Here is a 17963-nt window from a genome sequence, read left to right on the forward strand (position 1 = left end):
AAAATACTGTATGCCGTAAGTCCATCAATTCATCCTATGCTTAATTTAGACGAGAGATACTTTATCCTATATCCGTTCTTACAGAATATTGATTCAGAGGAAGGCAAACAAAAACCACAGTGAAATATCATCCAATGCTGTCTCACAAGTGGAAAAATAAATTCCTTCCTTACTCCAAATAATGGCAATCAGATTACTCCCAAATCTATTGTATCTGCCATCACCGCCTCCATGGGTAATTAATTCCACATTGTACACTGGCGACACACTTTATTCGAGCTCGGCTAGTCCCACGAATTCGGGTATACCCGGGTGTATTGAGGTTTGTGACTGTTTTCTGCCCGAGTGCATTGAGGTATTTTCCAGGCAGGGATTGAAGCATTTTATTCTCGCTGGCTGCAATACTGCACAGTATATATATATATACTGCATTACAATTCATGAATTTATGCCATCTGGTAGACACGCGAAGCATTGCAGCCTATTAAATCCTAATCATTATCATTTAACAGATCAGCCGCCCGTCAGCCAGGCATGAACCCAGGCTGGGAAGGCAAATGCAACGGGGCTTGTCAGAGGTGAGGAGCGGCGCATTCCAGGTATCTGCCAGGTACATACTGGGTATTTGCTCGAATAAAGTGTGTCGGTGCAGTAAGTGCCCTTAATGTAAAGAACCCTTTCCTTTGTTGCTGGTGAAATCTTCTTCCCTCCAATATTAAGGTGTATGACCCTGTGTCCTTTGTACTGCCCTCGGTATGAATTGTTATTTTGGAAGCTCCTTTTGATGTCCCTGAATATATTTGTATATACAGGTCAACCCCGTTATAGCGCGGTCCTCGAGGGTCACCCGATCCGACTGCGCTATAACCGGGATCGCGATAATGAAAAATAAATAGCCGACACGCTCCCGATTGGGAGGAGGAGGGAGGAGGTGGAGTGAGGCTCCAGCAGCCCTACACAATGAGCCAGCAGCCACCGTACTTCCCCCAGCAGCCGATCTTCCCCCCTGCACCAATCCCCCCCAGAAGCAGACCCGCACCAATGCCCCCCAGCAGCAGCCCCGAACAAATCTCCCCCAGCAGCAGCCCTGCACCGATCTTACCCAGCTTCAGCCCCACACCAATCCCCCCCAGCAGCAGCCCTACACCGATCTCACCCAGCAGCAGCCCTGCACCAATCCCCCCCAGCAGCAGCCCCACACCAATCTCCCCCAGCAGCAGCCCCACACCAATCTCCCCCAGTAGCAGCCCCACACCAATCCCCCCCAGCAGCAGCCCCACACCAATCTCCCCCAGCAGCAGCCCGTACCAATCCCCCCCAGCAGCAGCCCCACACTGATCCCCCCCAGCAGCAGCCCCACACCAATCCCCCCCAGCAGCAGCCCCACACAGATCTCCCCCAGCAGCAGCCCCACACCAATCTCCCCAAGCAGCAGCCAACACCAATCTCCCCCAGCAGCAGCCCCACACTAATCCCCCCCAGCAGCAGCCCCACACCAATCTCCCCCAGCAGCAGCCCCACACAGATCTCCCCCAGCAGCAGCCCCACACCCATCTCCCCCAGCAGCCGCCCCGCACCAATCCCCCCCAGCAGCAGCCCCACACCAATCTCACCCAGCAGCAGCCCCACACCAATCTCCCCCAGCAGCAGCCCCACACCAATCTCCCCCAGCAGCAGCCCCACACCAATCTCCCCCAGCAGCAGCCCCGCACCAATCCCCCCCAGCAGCAGCCCCGCACCGATCCCCCCAGCAGCAGCCCCACACCGATCTCCCCCAGCAGCAGCCCCACACTGATCTCCCCCAGCAGCAGCCCCGCACCGATCCCCCCCAGCAGCAGCCCCACACCAATCTCCCCCAGCAGCAGCCCCGCACCAATCTCCCCCAGCAGCAGCCCCACACCAATCCCCCCCAGCAGCAGCCCCACACCAATCTCCCCCAGCAGCAGCCCCACACCAATCTCCCCCAGCAGCAGCCCCGCACCAATCCCCCCCAGCAGCAGCCCCGCACCGATCCCCCCCAGCAGCAGCCCCACACCGATCTCCCCCAGCAGCAGCCCCACACTGATCTCCCCCAGCAGCAGCCCCGCACAAATCCCCCCCAGCAGCAGCCCCACACCAATCTCCCCCAGCAGCAGCCCCTCACAAATCCCCCCCCAGCAGCAACCCCACACCAATCCCCCCAGCAGCAGCCCTGCACTGATCTCCCCTAGCAGCAGCCCCACACCAATCCCCCCCCGCATCAGCCCCACACCAATCTCCCCCAGCAGCAGCCCCACACCAATCTCCCCCAGCAGCAGCCCCACACCAATCTCCCCGAGCAGCAGCCCCGCACCAATCCCCCCCAGCAGCAGCCCCGCACCGATCCCCCCCAGCAGCAGCCCCACACCGATTTCCCCCAGCAGCAGCCCCACACTGATCTCCCCCAGCAGCAGCCCCGCACCGATCCCCCCAGCAGCAGCCCCACACCGATCTCCCCCAGCAGCAGCCCCACACTGATCTCCCCCAGCAGCAGCCCCGCACCGATCCCCCCCAGCAGCAGCCCCACACCAATCTCCCCCAGCAGCAGCCCCACACCAATCTCCCCCAGCAGCAGCCCCTCACAAATCCCCCCCCAGCAGCAGCCCCACACCAATCCCCCCAGCAGCAGCCCTGCACTGATCTCCCCTAGCAGCAGCCCCACACCAATCCCCCCCCGCATCAGCCCCGCACCAATCCCCCCCAGCAGCAGCCCCACACCAACCCCCCCAGCAGCAGCCCCACACCGATCCCCCCCAGCAGCAGCCCCACACCGATCTCCCCCAGCAGCAGCCCTGCACCGATCTCCCCCAGCAGCAGCCCCACACCAATCCCCCCCAGCAGCAGCCCCACACCGATCCCCCCCAGTAGCAGCCCCACACCGATCCCCCCCAGCAGCAGCCCCACCCCAATCCCACCCAGCAGCAGCCCCACACCAATCCCCCCCAGCAGAAGCCCCACACCAATCTCCCACAGCAGCAGCCCAACACCAAATCCCCCCAGCAGCAGCCCCACACCAATCTCCCCAGCAGCAGCCCAACACCAATCCCCCCCAGCAGCAGCCCCACACCAATCCCCCCCAGCAGCAGCCCAACACCAATCCCCCCCAGCAGCAGCCCCACACCAATCCCCCCCGCATCAGCCCCGCACCAATCCCCCCTAGCATAAGCCCCACACCAACCCCCCCAGCAGCAGCCCCACACCAACCCCCCCAGCAGCAGCCCCACACCGATCCCCCGTCAGCAGCCCCACACCGATCTCCCCCAGCAGCAGCCCTGCACCGATCCCCCCCAGCAGCAGCCCCACACCGATCCCCCCCAGCAGCAGCCCCACACTGATCCCCCCCAGCAGCAGCCCAATCCCAATCCCACCCAGCAGCAGCCCCACACCAATCCCCCCCAGCAGAAGCCCCACACCAATCTCCCCCAGCTGCAGCCCTGCACCAATCCCCCCCAGCAGCAGCCCAACACCAATCCCCCCCAGCAGCAGCCCCGCACCGATCCCCCCCAGCAGCAGCCCCACACCGATCTCCCCCAGCAGCAGCCCCACACTGATCTCCCCCAGCAGCAGCCCCGCACCGATCTCCCCCAGCAGCAGCCCCGCACCGATCCCCCCCAGCAGCAGCCCCACACCAATCTCCCCCAGCAGCAGCCCCTCACAAATCCCCCCCCAGCAGCAGCCCCACACCAATCCCCCCAGCAGCAGCCCTGCACTGATCTCCCCTAGCAGCAGCCCCACACCAATCCCCCCCCGCATCAGCCCCGCACCAATCCCCCCCAGCAGCAGCCCCTCACAAATCCCCCCCCAGCAGCAGCCCCACACCAATCCCCCCAGTAGCAGCCCTTCACTGATCTCCCCTAGCAGCAGCCCCACACCAATCCCCCCCGCATCAGCCCCGCACCAATCCCCCCCAGCAGCAGCCCCACACCAACCCCCCCAGCAGCAGCCCCACACCGATCCCCCCCAGCAGCAGCCCCACACCGATCTCCCCCAGCAGCAGCCCTGCACCGATCTACCCCAGCAGCAGCCCCACACCAATCCCCCCCAGCAGCAGCCCCACACCGATCCCACCCAGCAGCAGCCCCACACCGATCCCCCCCAGCAGCAGCCCCACCCCAATCCCACCCAGCAGCAGCCCCACACCAATCCCCCCCAGCAGAAGCCCCACACCAATCTCCCCCAGCAGCAGCCCTGCACCAATCCCCCCCAGCAGCAGCCCAACACCAATCCCCCCCAGCAGCAGCCCCACACCAATCTCCCCAGCAGCAGCCCAACACCAATCCCCCCCAGCAGCAGCCCCACACCAATCCCCCCCAGCAGCAGCCCAACACCAATCCCCCCCAGCAGCAGCCCCACACCAATCCCCCCCGCATCAGCCCCGCACCAATCCCCCCTAGCATAAGCCCCACACCAACCCCCCCAGCAGCAGCCCCACACCAACCCCCCCAGCAGCAGCCCCACACCGATCCCCCGTCAGCAGCCCCACACCGATCTCCCCCAGCAGCAGCCCTGCACCGATCCCCCCCAGCAGCAGCCCCACACCGATCCCCCCCAGCAGCAGCCCCACACTGATCCCCCCCAGCAGCAGCCCCATCCCAATCCCACCCAGCAGCAGCCCCACACCAATCCCCCCCAGCAGAAGCCCCACACCAATCTCCCCCAGCAGCAGCCCTGCACCAATCCCCCCCAGCAGCAGCCCAACACCAATCCCCAACAGCAGCAGCCCCACACCAATCTCCCCCAGAAGCAGCCCCACACCGATCCCCCCCAGCAGCAGCCCCACACCAATCTCCCCCAGCAGCAGCCCCACACCAATCTCCCCCAGCAGCAGCCCCGCACCAATCCCCCCCCACATCATCCCCGCACCAATCCCCACTAGCATAAGCCCCACACCAACCCCCCCAGCAGCAGCCCCACACGATCCCCCCCAGCAGCAGCCCCACACCGATCTCCCCTAGCAGCAGCCCTGCACCGATCTCCCCCAGCAGCAGCCCTGCACCGATCTCCCCCAGCAGCAGCCCCACACCGATCCCCCCCAGCAGCAGCCCCACACCGATCTCCCCCAGCAGCAGCCCTGCACCGATCTCCCCCAGCAACAGCCCCACACCAATCCCACCCAGCAGCAGCCCCACACCAATCTCCCCCAGCAGCAGCCCCACACCAATCCCCCCCAGCAGAAGCCCCACACCAATCTCCCCCAGCAGCAGCCCTGCTCCAATCCCCCCCAGCAGCAGCCCAACACCAATCCCCCCCAGCAGCAGCCCCACACCAATCTCCCCTAGCAGCAGCCCCACACCGATCCCCCCCAGCAGCAGCCCCACACCAATCTCCCCCAGCAGCAGCCCCACACCAATCTCCCCCAGCAGCAGCCCCGCACCAATCCCCCCCAGCAGCAGCCCCGCACCGATCCCCCCCAGCAGCAGCCCCACACCGATCTCCCCTAGCAGCAGCCCCACACTGATCTCCCCCAGCAGCAGCCCCGCACCGATCCCCCCCAGCAGCAGCCCCACACCAATATCCCCCAGCAGCAGCCCCGCACCAATCCCACCCAGCAGCAGCCCCACACAAATCTCCCCCAGCAGCAGCCCCACACCAATCTCCCCCAGCAGCAGCCCCACACCAATCTCCCCCAGCAGCAGCCCTGCACCAATCCCCCCCAGCAGCAGCCCCACACAAATCTCCCCCAGCAGCAGCCCCACACCAATATCCCCCAGCAGCAGCCCCGCACCAATCCCCCCCAGCAGCAGCCCCACACAAATCTCCCCCAGCAGCAGCCCCACACCAATCTCCCCCAGCAGCAGCCCCACACCGATCCCCCCCAGCAGCAGCCCCACACAAATCTCCCCCAGCAGCAGCCCCACACCAATCTCCCCCAGCAGCAGCCCCACACTAATATCCCCCAGCAGCAGCCCCGCACCAATCCCCCCCAGCAGCAGCCCCTCACAAATCCCCCCCCAGCAGCAGCCCCACACCAATCCCCCCCAGCATCAGCCCCGCACCAATCCACCCTAGCATCAGCCCCACACCAATCCCCCAGCAGAAGCCCCACACCGATCCCCCCCAGCAGCAGCCCCGCATCAATCCCCCCCAGCAGCAGCCCTGCACCGATCTCCCCCAGCAGCAGCCCCACACCAATCCCCCCCAGCAGCAGCCCCACACAAATCTCCCCCAGCAGCAGCCCCACACCAATCTCCCCCAGCAGCAGCCCCACACTAATATCCCCCAGCAGCAGCCCCGCACCAATCCCCCCAGCAGCAGCCCCTCACAAATCCCCCCCCAGCAGCAGCCCCACACCAATCCCCCCCAGCATCAGCCCCGCACCAATCCACCCTAGCATCAGCCCCACACCAATCCCCCAGCAGAAGCCCCACACCGATCCCCCCCAGCAGCAGCCCCGCATCAATCCCCCCCAGCAGCAGCCCTGCACCGATCTCCCCCAGCAGCAGCCCCACACCAATCCCCCCCAGCAGCAGCCCCACACCGATCCCCCCCAGGAGCAGCCCCACACCAATCTCCCCCAGCAGCAGCACTGCACCGATCTCCCCCAGCAGCAGCACTGCACCGATCTCCCCCAGCAGCAGCCCCACACCAATCCCCCCCATCTGCAGCCCCTCACCAATCCCCCCCCAGCAGCAGCCCCACACCAATCCCCCCCAGCAGCAGCCCCACACCAATCTCCCCCAGCAGCAGCACTGCACCGATCTCCCCCAGCAGCAGCACTGCACCGATCTCCCCCAGTAGCAGCCCCACACCAATCCCCCCCAGCAGCAGCCCCTCACCAATCCCCCCCCAGCAGCAGCCCCTCACCAATCCCCCCCCAGCAGCAGCCCCACACCAATCCCCCCCAGCAGCAGCCCCACACCGATCCCCCCAGCAGCAGCCCCACACCATTCTCCCCCAGCAGCAGCCCTGCATTGATCTCCCCTAGCAGCAGCCCCACATCAATCCCCCCCAGCATCAGCCCCGCACAAATCCCCCCTAGCATAAGCCCCAAACCGATCCCCCCCAGCAGCAGCCCTACACCGATCTCCCCAAGCAGCAGCCCTGCACCGATCCCCCCCAGCAGCAGCCCTGCACCGAACTCCCCCAGCAGCAGCCCCACACCAATCCCCCCCAGCAGCAGCCCCACACCGATCCCCCCCAGCAGCAGCCCCACATCGATCTCCCCCAGCAGCAGCCCTGCACCAATCTCCCCCAGCAGCAGCCCCGCACCAATCCCTCCAGCAGCAGCCCCGCACCAATCCCTCCAGCAGCAGCCCCACACCAATCCCCCCCAGCAGCAGCCCTGCACCAATCCCACACAGCAGCAGCCCAGCACCAATCTCCCCCAGCAGCAGCCCCAAACCAATCCCCCCCAGCAGCAGCCCCGCACCAATCTCCCCCAGCAGCAGCCCCGCACCAATCCCCCCCAGCAGCAGCCCCACACCGATCTCACCAAGCAGCAGCCCCGCACCAATCCCCCCCAGCAGCAGCCTCACACCGATCTCACCAAGCAGCAGCCCCACACCGATCCCCCCCAGCAGCAGCCCCGCACCAATCCCCCCCAGCAGCAGCCCCGCACCAATCTCCCCCAGCAGCAGCCCCACACCGATATCACCCAGCAGCAGCCCGCACCAATCCCCCCCAGCAGCAGCCCCGCACCAATCCCCCCCAGCAGCAGCCCCACACCAATCCCCCCCAGCAGCAGCCCCACACCAATCTCCCCCAGCAGCAGCCCCAAACCAATCCCCCCCAGCAGCAGCCCACACCAATCCCCCCCAGCAGCAGCACTGCACCGATATCCCCCAGCAGCAGCCCCAAACCAATCCCCCCCAGCAGCAGCCCCGCACCAATCTCCCCCCAGCAGCAGCCACACACCAATCCCCCCCAGCAGCAGCCCCACACCGATCGCACCAAGCAGCAGCCCCACACCAGTCTCCCCCCAGCAGCAGCCCCACACCAATCCCCCCCAGCAGCAGCCCGCACCAATCCCCCCCAGCAGCAGCCCCGCACCAATCTCCCCCCAGCAGCAGCCACACACCAATCCCCCCCAGCAGCAGCCCCACACCGATCGCACCAAGCAGCAGCCCCACACCAGTCTCCCCCCAGCAGCAGCCCCACACCAATCTCCCCCAGCAGCAGCCCAACACCAATCTCCCCCAGCAGCAGCCCCACACCAATCCCCCCCAGCAGCAGCCCCGCACCAATCTCCCCCAGCAGCAGCCCCACACCAATCTCTCCCAGCAGCAGCCCCACACCAATATCCCCCAGCAGCAGCCCCGCACCAATCCCCCCCAGCAGCAGCCCCTCACAAATCCCCCCCCAGCAGCAGCCCCACACCAATCCCCCCCAGCATCAGCCCCGCACCAATCCACCCTAGCATCAGCCCCACACCAATCCCCCAGCAGAAGCCCCACACCGATCCCCCCCAGCAGCAGCCCCGCATCAATCCCCCCCAGCAGCAGCCCTGCACCGATCTCCCCCAGCAGCAGCCCCACACCAATCCCCCCCAGCAGCAGCCCCACACCGATCCCCCCCAGCAGCAGCCCCACACCAATCTCCCCCAGCAGCAGCACTGCACCGATCTCCCCCAGCAGCAGCACTGCACCGATCTCCCCCAGCAGCAGCCCCACACCAATCCCCCCCATCAGCAGCCCCTCACCAATCCCCCCCCAGCAGCAGCCCCACACCAATCCCCCCCAGCAGCAGCCCCACACCAATCTCCCCCAGCAGCAGCACTGCACCGATCTCCCCCAGCAGCAGCACTGCACCGATCTCCCCCAGCAGCAGCCCCACACCAATCCCCCCCAGCAGCAGCCCCTCACCAATCCCCCCCCAGCAGCAGCCCCTCACCAATCCCCCCCAGCAGCAGCCCCACACCAATCCCCCCCAGCAGCAGCCCCACACCGATCCCCCCAGCAGCAGCCCCACACCATTCTCCCCCAGCAGCAGCCCTGCATTGATCTCCCCTAGCATCAGCCCCGCACAAATCCCCCCTAGCATAAGCCCCACACCGATCCCCCCCAGCAGCAGCCCTACACCGATCTCCCCAAGCAGCAGCCCTGCACCGATCCCCCCCAGCAGCAGCCCTGCACCGATCTCCCCCAGCAGCAGCCCCACACCAATCCCCCCCAGCAGCAGCCCCACACCGATCCCCCCCAGCAGCAGCCCCACATCGATCTCCCCCAGCAGCAGCCCTGCACTAATCTCCCCCAGCAGCAGCCCCGCACCAATCCCTCCAGCAGCAGCCCCGCACCAATCCCTCCAGCAGCAGCCCCACACCAATCCCCCCCAGCAGCAGCCCCGCACCAATCCCACACAGCAACAGCCCAGCACCAATCTCCCCCAGCAGCAGCCCCAAACCAATCCCCCCCAGCAGCAGCCCCACACCAATCCCCCCCAGCAGCAGCCCCGCACCAATCTCCCCCAGCAGCAGCCCCGCACCAATCCCCCCCAGCAGCAGCCCCACACCGATCTCACCAAGCAGCAGCCCCGCACCGATCCCCCCCAGCAGCAGCCTCACACCGATCTCACCAAGCAGCAGCCCCGCACCGATCCCCCCCAGCAGCAGCCCCGCACCAATCTCCCCCAGCAGCAGCCCCGCACCAATCCCCCCCAGCAGCAGCCCCGCACCAATCTCCCCCAGCAGCAGCACCGCACCAATATCACCCAGCAGCAGCCCGCACCGATCTCCCCCTGCAGCAGCCCCGCACCAATCCCCCCCAGCAGCAGCCCCACACCAATCCCCCCCAGCAGCAGCCCCACACCAATCTCCCCCAGCAGCAGCCCCAAACCAATCCCCCCCAGCAGCAGCCCACACCAATCCCCCCCAGCAGCAGCACTGCACCGATCTCCCCCAGCAGCAGCCCCAAACCAATCCCCCCCAGCAGCAGCCCCGCACCAATCTCCCCCCAGCAGCAGCCCCACACCAATCTCCCCCAGCAGCAGCCCCACACCAATATCCCCCAGCAGCAGCCCCGCACCAATCCCCCCCAGCAGCAGCCCCTCACAAATCCCCCCCCAGCAGCAGCCCCACACCAATCCCCCCCAGCATCAGCCCCGCACCAATCCACCCTAGCATCAGCCCCACACCAATCCCCCAGCAGAAGCCCCACACCGATCCCCCCCAGCAGCAGCCCCGCATCAATCCCCCCCAGCAGCAGCCCTGCACCGATCTCCCCCAGCAGCAGCCCCACACCAATCCCCCCCAGCAGCAGCCCCACACCGATCCCCCCCAGCAGCAGCCCCACACCAATCTCCCCAGCAGCAGCACTGCACCGATCTCCCCCAGCAGCAGCACTGCACCGATCTCCCCCAGCAGCAGCCCCACACCAATCCCCCCCATCAGCAGCCCCTCACCAATCCCCCCCCAGCAGCAGCCCCACACCAATCCCCCCCAGCAGCAGCCCCACACCAATCTCCCCCAGCAGCAGCACTGCACCGATCTCCCCCAGCAGCAGCACTGCACCGATCTCCCCCAGCAGCAGCCCCACACCAATCCCCCCCAGCAGCAGCCCCTCACCAATCCCCCCCCAGCAGCAGCCCCTCACCAATCCCCCCCCCCAGCAGCAGCCCCACACCAATCCCCCCAGCAGCAGCCCCACACCGATCCCCCCAGCAGCAGCCCCACACCATTCTCCCCCAGCAGCAGCCCTGCATTGATCTCCCCTAGCAGCAGCCCCACATCAATCCCCCCCAGCATCAGCCCCGCACAAATCCCCCCTAGCATAAGCCCCACACCGATCCCCCCCAGCAGCAGCCCCACACCGATCTCCCCAAGCAGCAGCCCTGCACCGATCCCCCCCAGCAGCAGCCCTGCACCGATCTCCCCCAGCAGCAGCCCCACACCAATCCCCCCCAGCAGCAGCCCCACACCGATCCCCCCCAGCAGCAGCCCCACATCGATCTCCCCCAGCAGCAGCCCTGCACCAATCTCCCCCAGCAGCAGCCCCGCACCAATCCCTCCAGCAGCAGCCCCGCACCAATCCCTCCAGCAGCAGCCCCACACCAAACCCCCCCAGCAGCAGCCCCGCACCAATCCCACACAGCAGCAGCCCAGCACCAATCTCCCCCAGCAGCAGCCCCAAACCAATCCCCCCCAGCAGCAGCCCCACACCAATCCCCCCCAGCAGCAGCCCCACACCAATCTCCCCCAGCAGCAGCCCCGCACCAATCCCCCCCAGCAGCAGCCCCACACCGATCTCACCAAGCAGCAGCCCCGCACCGATCCCCCCCAGCAGCAGCCTCACACCGATCTCACCAAGCAGCAGCCCCGCACCGATCCCCCCCAGCAGCAGCCCCGCACCAATCTCCCCCAGCAGCAGCCCCGCACCAATCCCCCCCAGCAGCAGCCCCGCACCAATCTCCCCCAGCAGCAGCCCCGCACCAATATCACCCAGCAGCAGCCCGCACCGATCTCCCCCTGCAGCAGCCCCGCACCAATCCCCCCCAGCAGCAGCCCCACACCAATCCCCCCCAGCAGCAGCCCCACACCAATCTCCCCCAGCAGCAGCCCCAAACCAATCCCCCCCAGCAGCAGCCCACACCAATCCCCCCCAGCAGCAGCACTGCACCGATCTCCCCCAGCAGCAGCCCCAAACCAATCCCCCCCAGCAGCAGCCCCGCACCAATCTCCCCCCAGCAGCAGCCCCACACCAATCCCCCCCAGCAGCAGCCCCACACCGATCGCACCAAGCAGCAGCCCCACACCAGTCTCCCCCCAGCAGCAGCCCCACACCAATCCCCCCCAGCAGCAGCCCGCACCGATCTCACTAAGCAGCAGCCCCACACCAATCCCCCCCAGCAGCAGCCCAACACCAATCTCCCCAGCAGCAGCCCCACACCAATCTCCCCCAGCAGCAGCCCAACACCAATCTCCCCCAGCAGCAGCCCCACACCAATCCCCCCCAGCAGCAGCCCCGCACCAATCTCCCCCAGCAGCAGCCCCACACCGATCCCCCCCAGCAGCAGCCCCGCACCGATCTCCCCCAGCAGCAGCCCCACACCAATCCCCCCCAGCAGCAGCCCCGCACCGATCTCCCCCAGCAGCAGCCCCACACCAATCCCCCCCAGCAGCAGCCCCGCACCAATCTCCCCCAGCAGCAGCCCCACACCAATCCCCCCAGAAGCAACCCCACACCGATCCCCCCCAGCAGCAGCCAAGCCCTAATGCACCCCCACACCGATCCTCCCCAGCAACTCCACACCAATCCCCCCAGCACCTCAACAGCAATCCCCCCCAGCAGCCCCACGATGCCCCCAGCAGCCATGACACCAGAGGTAGGGAGGTAGGGGTGTGTGCAGTGTGTGCTGGTGCAGTGTGTGCTGTTTGTGTGCAGTGTGCTGTGTGTGCTGGTGCTGTGTGTGCAGTGTGCAGTCTGTGTGCAGTGTGTGCGGTGTGTGTGCTTGTTCAGTGTGTGTGCTTGGTGCAGGGTGCAGGGTGCATGCAAAAAAAAAAATATTCCGGGTCCACGTTCAAACCGCGTTATAAATACAGTAGATCTGTGTTATAGCGGATCGCGCTATAATGGGGTTGAGCTGTAGTTATCATATTCCCGGTTAGACGCTATTCTGGGCTTGCCAATGGTCAGTAATAAAACGACCAAGGACAAGGGATCAGGAACAAAGCAACAGCAACACAGCACAACAGCACAGCAACAGGGAGCAGGGAAACAGGAACCAAGCAGGTGCTAGAGGAACCAATATAAACAGACAAGCTGAGAGACAGAAGATATTTCTAGTAATGGAAAGACAGTGCTGGCTGTGCACAGGCAGAGAGAGAGAATGAGAGAAACAAAATGTGTTCAAGTTGCACCCTCCTTGCAAATAATTGACAGTAATGTTATTTAGAATATTGCTATTATGAAATATTCATATTCATATACTGCTATATACTTAATTTTATAGAAACAGAGATCACACTGAGACCAGGCAGACCCAGGAGTGGACTCAAATAGACAAGAGTCAGTCACAAGTTAATGATTCCGCTACAAGTTTATGTTCAGTTTATAGTAAGTAAATAATGCATAAAATGGACAAGAAGCAACAAGTAACACAGTGAGTGCTCATTTGCATATCATTACCCAGAATCCCTGGCTGCAGGGGAAGCACTGTATGCTAAGAGATTATGGGGAAAGGTTTCAGACCTCTCTGAGACATGTGAATGTATTATACTCACCAGTGGTAATTTTATTTGCTAAAATAAGAAACCCCTTTTTTGTGTCAAAGAGCATTCTCACTTAGAGTTGGGAAGTTTTCCGTTCTTGATGCTTTTAAACATTCCTTCGAGGAGTTGGAGTTGGCTGGTTTCACCGACGTAGCCTTTTTGGTCACATATATTGCATTAAACAATATCGATCACATCTCCGGATATGCAGCAGAATGATCCTTTAGAACTCAGTGTGCGATCTTTGTGACTGGCTGGAGGATCTTGGCATATATGTGTACAAAGTTTGTAGCGTGGGATGCTGACAGGGGTTGGTGCCATTCTCAGTTTGTTATGACATTTACTGCTGAAAAACTTCTTACTCAGGTTTGGCGTTTGCCGGAATGCAAGGATGGGAGGTTTGGGCAAGTTGTATTTTAATGTGTCATCCTCTGTCAGTATGGGTTGCAGATATTTTTGGGATATCCCCCCTAGGGCATCATTGTATGTGACCACCAGTTGTATACATATTGTTTATTTTTTTCCCCTTTTTGTATTGGAGAAGGTGTTCCCCTGTGGTTTTTTAGTGAAGATGTGATCATTTGGGTAATATTTTAGCTTGTATCTCTTCTGTCTGAAGGATTCAATCAGGGTTGTGACGTGTCTGTTCCTGTCTGTAGTGTCAGATCATATGCCGGGATATCTTATAGCCTGGCTGTGTATGATGGCTCGTTTAAAATGAGTGGGATGGTATCTACATTTACACAATGATTAAATAAAGAGACACCATTGGGTTTTGAGCCAGTCAAGCTTCCGTAGCTGCCATACAGATCAGAGTGTGATGTCACCAGGAGGTCTTGGAATGCGTTGGGGACAGCGCGGCACTTGTCCTCTGCTGCAGATTAATGGTGACATGGGAAAGGACTTGTTGAAAATATTTATATGCCTTAAACAAAAATCACTTTTGTGAGTGAATCTCTTCTATGTTATTCTCGCATAACTAAACAATATTGCACAATTTTTGGTCCACTTCTCTGTTGCACAGGAAGTGCTGTTGAGTGCGGGGAACCATCTACAAGAAAATAAAATCCTTGTGTAAGGCAACAACAAGATAAACAAATGCGAGGGTGTCTCACCATTCTCTACATATATTAATTGAACTATAACAGTATAAAACAACATTCTTCCCCCGTCCCCTCTCTATATTCCTCCGATGCGCCTGTACGTAGCCATGTACTTAGCACTTCACCGTGATACACATGAAAAAATTATAGGAAACATATTGGGGATATGCGCTACAGATGTAAAAGGAAACATTAGGAATGGAGTCACTATCCCAAAGAGCTTACAATCTAAGTGGCAAGTAAAGATGGGTGACACTTGATGGAGGATTTGAATCCACCCTTGATCGCCCGGTTACATAGTTACATAGTAGATGAGGTTGGAACAAGACATGTGTCCATCAAGTTAAGCCTATGCTAAATTTAGACGACTGATACTTTATCCTATATCTGTACTTCCTTATTGATCCAGAGGAAGGCAATCAGAAAGCCCCAGAGACACATTATCCAGTGAAATCTCATAAGTGGGAAAGTAAATTCCTTCCTGACACCAATAATTGGATTAATCCCTGGATCAACATCCTTCCCATGTATACTTATTTGGAATATCCCTGTATACCTTTCCTTTCTAAAAAAGATGTCCAGCTTTTTTTTTTTTTTACAAATCTATTGTATCTGCCATCACAGTCTCCCTGGGTAATGAAATCCACATTTTAACTGCCCTTACTGTAAAGAACCCTTTCCTTTGGAAAGCTGAACCCCATTAATTTCAGCTCTAGGAACCCCCTGCTTCCCGACATACACACATCCATAGGGGTTGCCTCCCAACATCCCCTAATTCCTGACATACAATGGGGGTGTGCCGTAATCTCTCTGTATCTGTCCCATCAGGCTAGGATTGTTTTTATTATGGAAGGCCATGTTTTCGTAGTGCCTTTCTAATGGAAATATTGTCCATATTTGCCAAATAAGGCTATTGCCCATTACTCGTGGGGGGGGGTGTTTTGTTGGGGGCTGGAGGGTGGGAGAGGGGGTTAATGGGCTTGAATATGCGGCAATAAATATTTCACGTCCCATCTCCAGGAAAAAAACATTTACAACAAATATTGTTCGATTTCTGAAAAAAAATGTAGGGAGTATTCATTTGCAAGGTCCTAAAATATTCTCCCGTGTGCATTAAAGAGGGAGTTGTATAGATAAGAATGACAGAATTGCCACAGAGAGGGTAAGTAAACATGGGTTAATACGGATGTACCTGTAATTATTTGATGTTTATAATCCGATGATTCATCTCCCTTCAGGTTAACACATAATTTGCTGCAGTAGGAGCGCATGAGCGGGGAAAACTCAGATTGAAGGGTGAATTCTTTTGAATGATATACGAAGGAGTGTAATGACAAAAATCTGAAAAGAAAATATTAACGCCATCATTCTTAGAGGGTGCAGCAATATATCATGTCCTATATCCTTTATAATACAGTATGCATTGTATCTCTTGCTCTGCTCCTCTCTCTGTGTGAAATGCACAGCCATCTCTCACTCTTCTCCCCTCTCTCTGTCCCTGTAAGATGCAAATCTATCCCTTATTATTTCCTCTCTCTCTGTAAGATTCACAGCTACAGTATCTCTTGCTCTCCTCCACTCTCTCAACAAGACATAGTGTATAACAATTTCTGTCTGCTCCTCTCTCCATAAATCACAGCTTCTTGCCATCGTGTTCACAGTTATACACAGATGTGTCTCACTCTACTCCTTCCATTTGTACCATGGCTATTTTTGAAACCTCTCCTCTTGACTCAGCAAACACAGCAATCGCACACCCAAAAAACTCATAGGTTACCTCTGTTGATGTGAAAACTTGAATCCTCCACCTTTTTCTATGGGTTATTCTTTTCTGGCATTAAATATCTTAATCATGTGTAAACTATTTGAGCTAATTGCCTAAATATTCCTTGCAGAGAAAAAAACACATACTCAGAGTGTCATACAGTAGGGTGTCACCTCTGAGCAATGACAGGGTTGGCTCTCCCTTCCCCACGACACCACCATACAGTATAAAACCCAACTGAATTAAGATTACCATCATCACAACTTTGGGTATGCTTCTGGATCACTGACTTGGACACTACAAGGACTAAGATCAAAGGACCTCAAGAGAAGATACGATGGGATCCATGATGTGGCTTCTCCTGGCCAATGTTCTTCTGCTCTCTGCCCTGTTCTTTGATAGCTCAGGTACGTTTTTGAATTTTTTTTCTAAAGCTCATTAAAATTTACTTTCATATAGTAACACGTTCTAGAAAAGTTGTTTTCCAATTAATTTGGACAAATAAGAGTAGTGAAGTTTTAAAAATGAGTTCTAGAAAATTAGGTTCTTTAAACTCAGCTAGTAAATTAATACCAAGGTCTAGAAACTGAAATGTTATCATTCATTTGACTACAAGAGAGTAATGTACAGTAATACAAAGTTCTGGAAAATAGCTTTTCTTGTTAATTTGAAGCAAAGATACAAAATTAATATAAAGGTCTATAAATTGAGAGGTTTTTTTTCAGTATTATGTGAAGCTAATAGAGTAATTTAATACAAAAGGTTTACAAAGTGAAGAATTCTCAGAAATTGTAATCTTAAACACAAATTGAATGAAAACCTAAAAGAAACAAAATATTCTCTAAAATGGAAACTGAGAGAGTAATTTCATACTATATCAAGCTCCAGAAACTGAGAGAAGCATGTAATATGTGTCTTCTGGTGTCAAATTACATTATAACAAGAGGTTAAGGACTAAGGGCAACCTGAAGGTAGATAATTGTGCACAAGACAAGGTAGACCATTATCATCTATCCTGAACTCAACATTATTATTTTGTCTTCTATATTTTGAATCTCTATTTTATTATTTCATAGCAAAATTAAGTTTATGGAAAAAAAATATTTATATATACTATTAGGACAGACGTAAAAAATAAATTGCTTTGGACACAAAAATATTGTACCAAGGTCTAGAAATTGTTTTACTAAATAAATTTGGAACTAAGAGAGTGATTTTGGTATATATTTCTGGAAACAGTAACTTGAAACTTTGGAGGAATGTAACACTAGTAGCTTGTGGTATTAAATTACTGTATAACTAGAAGTAAATAACTTTGACCACTCAAAATAATAGTAGGTGGCTCTAAAAATTTATGTTTTTCTAATAAAGCTGAGAGAGTAATTAAGATGAGGTGAGCGCAATCTTTTTTCGCTGCGCCTCCCTGTTGTCTGCCCCCCTCCCCTCATGCTCCCACTCCTTACCTTGGCTCTGACGTTCTGGGGTCATGATGTCACATGACCCCGCAGAGTCCTTTGATGCATCACCAGAGGTTGTCTGAACCAAGGTAAGGAGAAGTTTACAGAGGCCTTGCAGCTCCCCCAGTATTAACTTAAATGCCTTCGGAAAGCGTGTGGGGGCATCTGTAAACCCCACACACCAAGCAGAGAATCTTTTGCCCCCATGTTGCAAACTCCTGCCTTAGATTTATTCATTAAATTTAACCTTAGATTTGTTACAGTGAGTTAAGATGATTATGAATATGGTAGAACCTTACATGCAAGACAAGGTGGTCCACTATCTCCCATCCAGAACACCCTTTTGCTTTTATTTATTTATTTATTTAGATAATTTCAGATTTTTTCTAGAAGTAAAAAAGTTTTGAAAATATTTATGTACTAGCTGATATACCCGGCGTTGCCCGTGATGTAATGTTCTGGCTTCCCCATCCGCCCTC

At 58.0% G+C, this 17963-nt stretch overlaps 1 protein-coding gene across 1 annotated transcript in view; it reads left to right on the forward strand.

Annotated features, from left to right (window-relative positions):
- Window positions 1-17963, forward strand: part of LOC142471443 (uncharacterized) — an 81767-nt gene that overhangs the window by 50728 nt on the left and 13076 nt on the right. The window contains exon 6 of the mRNA XM_075578246.1: window positions 16430-16434. Within this exon, the coding sequence (XP_075434361.1) occupies window positions 16430-16434 (5 nt within the window). The remainder of the gene's footprint in view (window positions 1-16429; window positions 16435-17963) is intronic.

Source organism: Ascaphus truei, chromosome 20 (genome assembly GCF_040206685.1).
Source record: "Ascaphus truei isolate aAscTru1 chromosome 20, aAscTru1.hap1, whole genome shotgun sequence".
NCBI classification, from domain to species: Eukaryota; Metazoa; Chordata; class Amphibia; order Anura; family Ascaphidae; genus Ascaphus; species Ascaphus truei.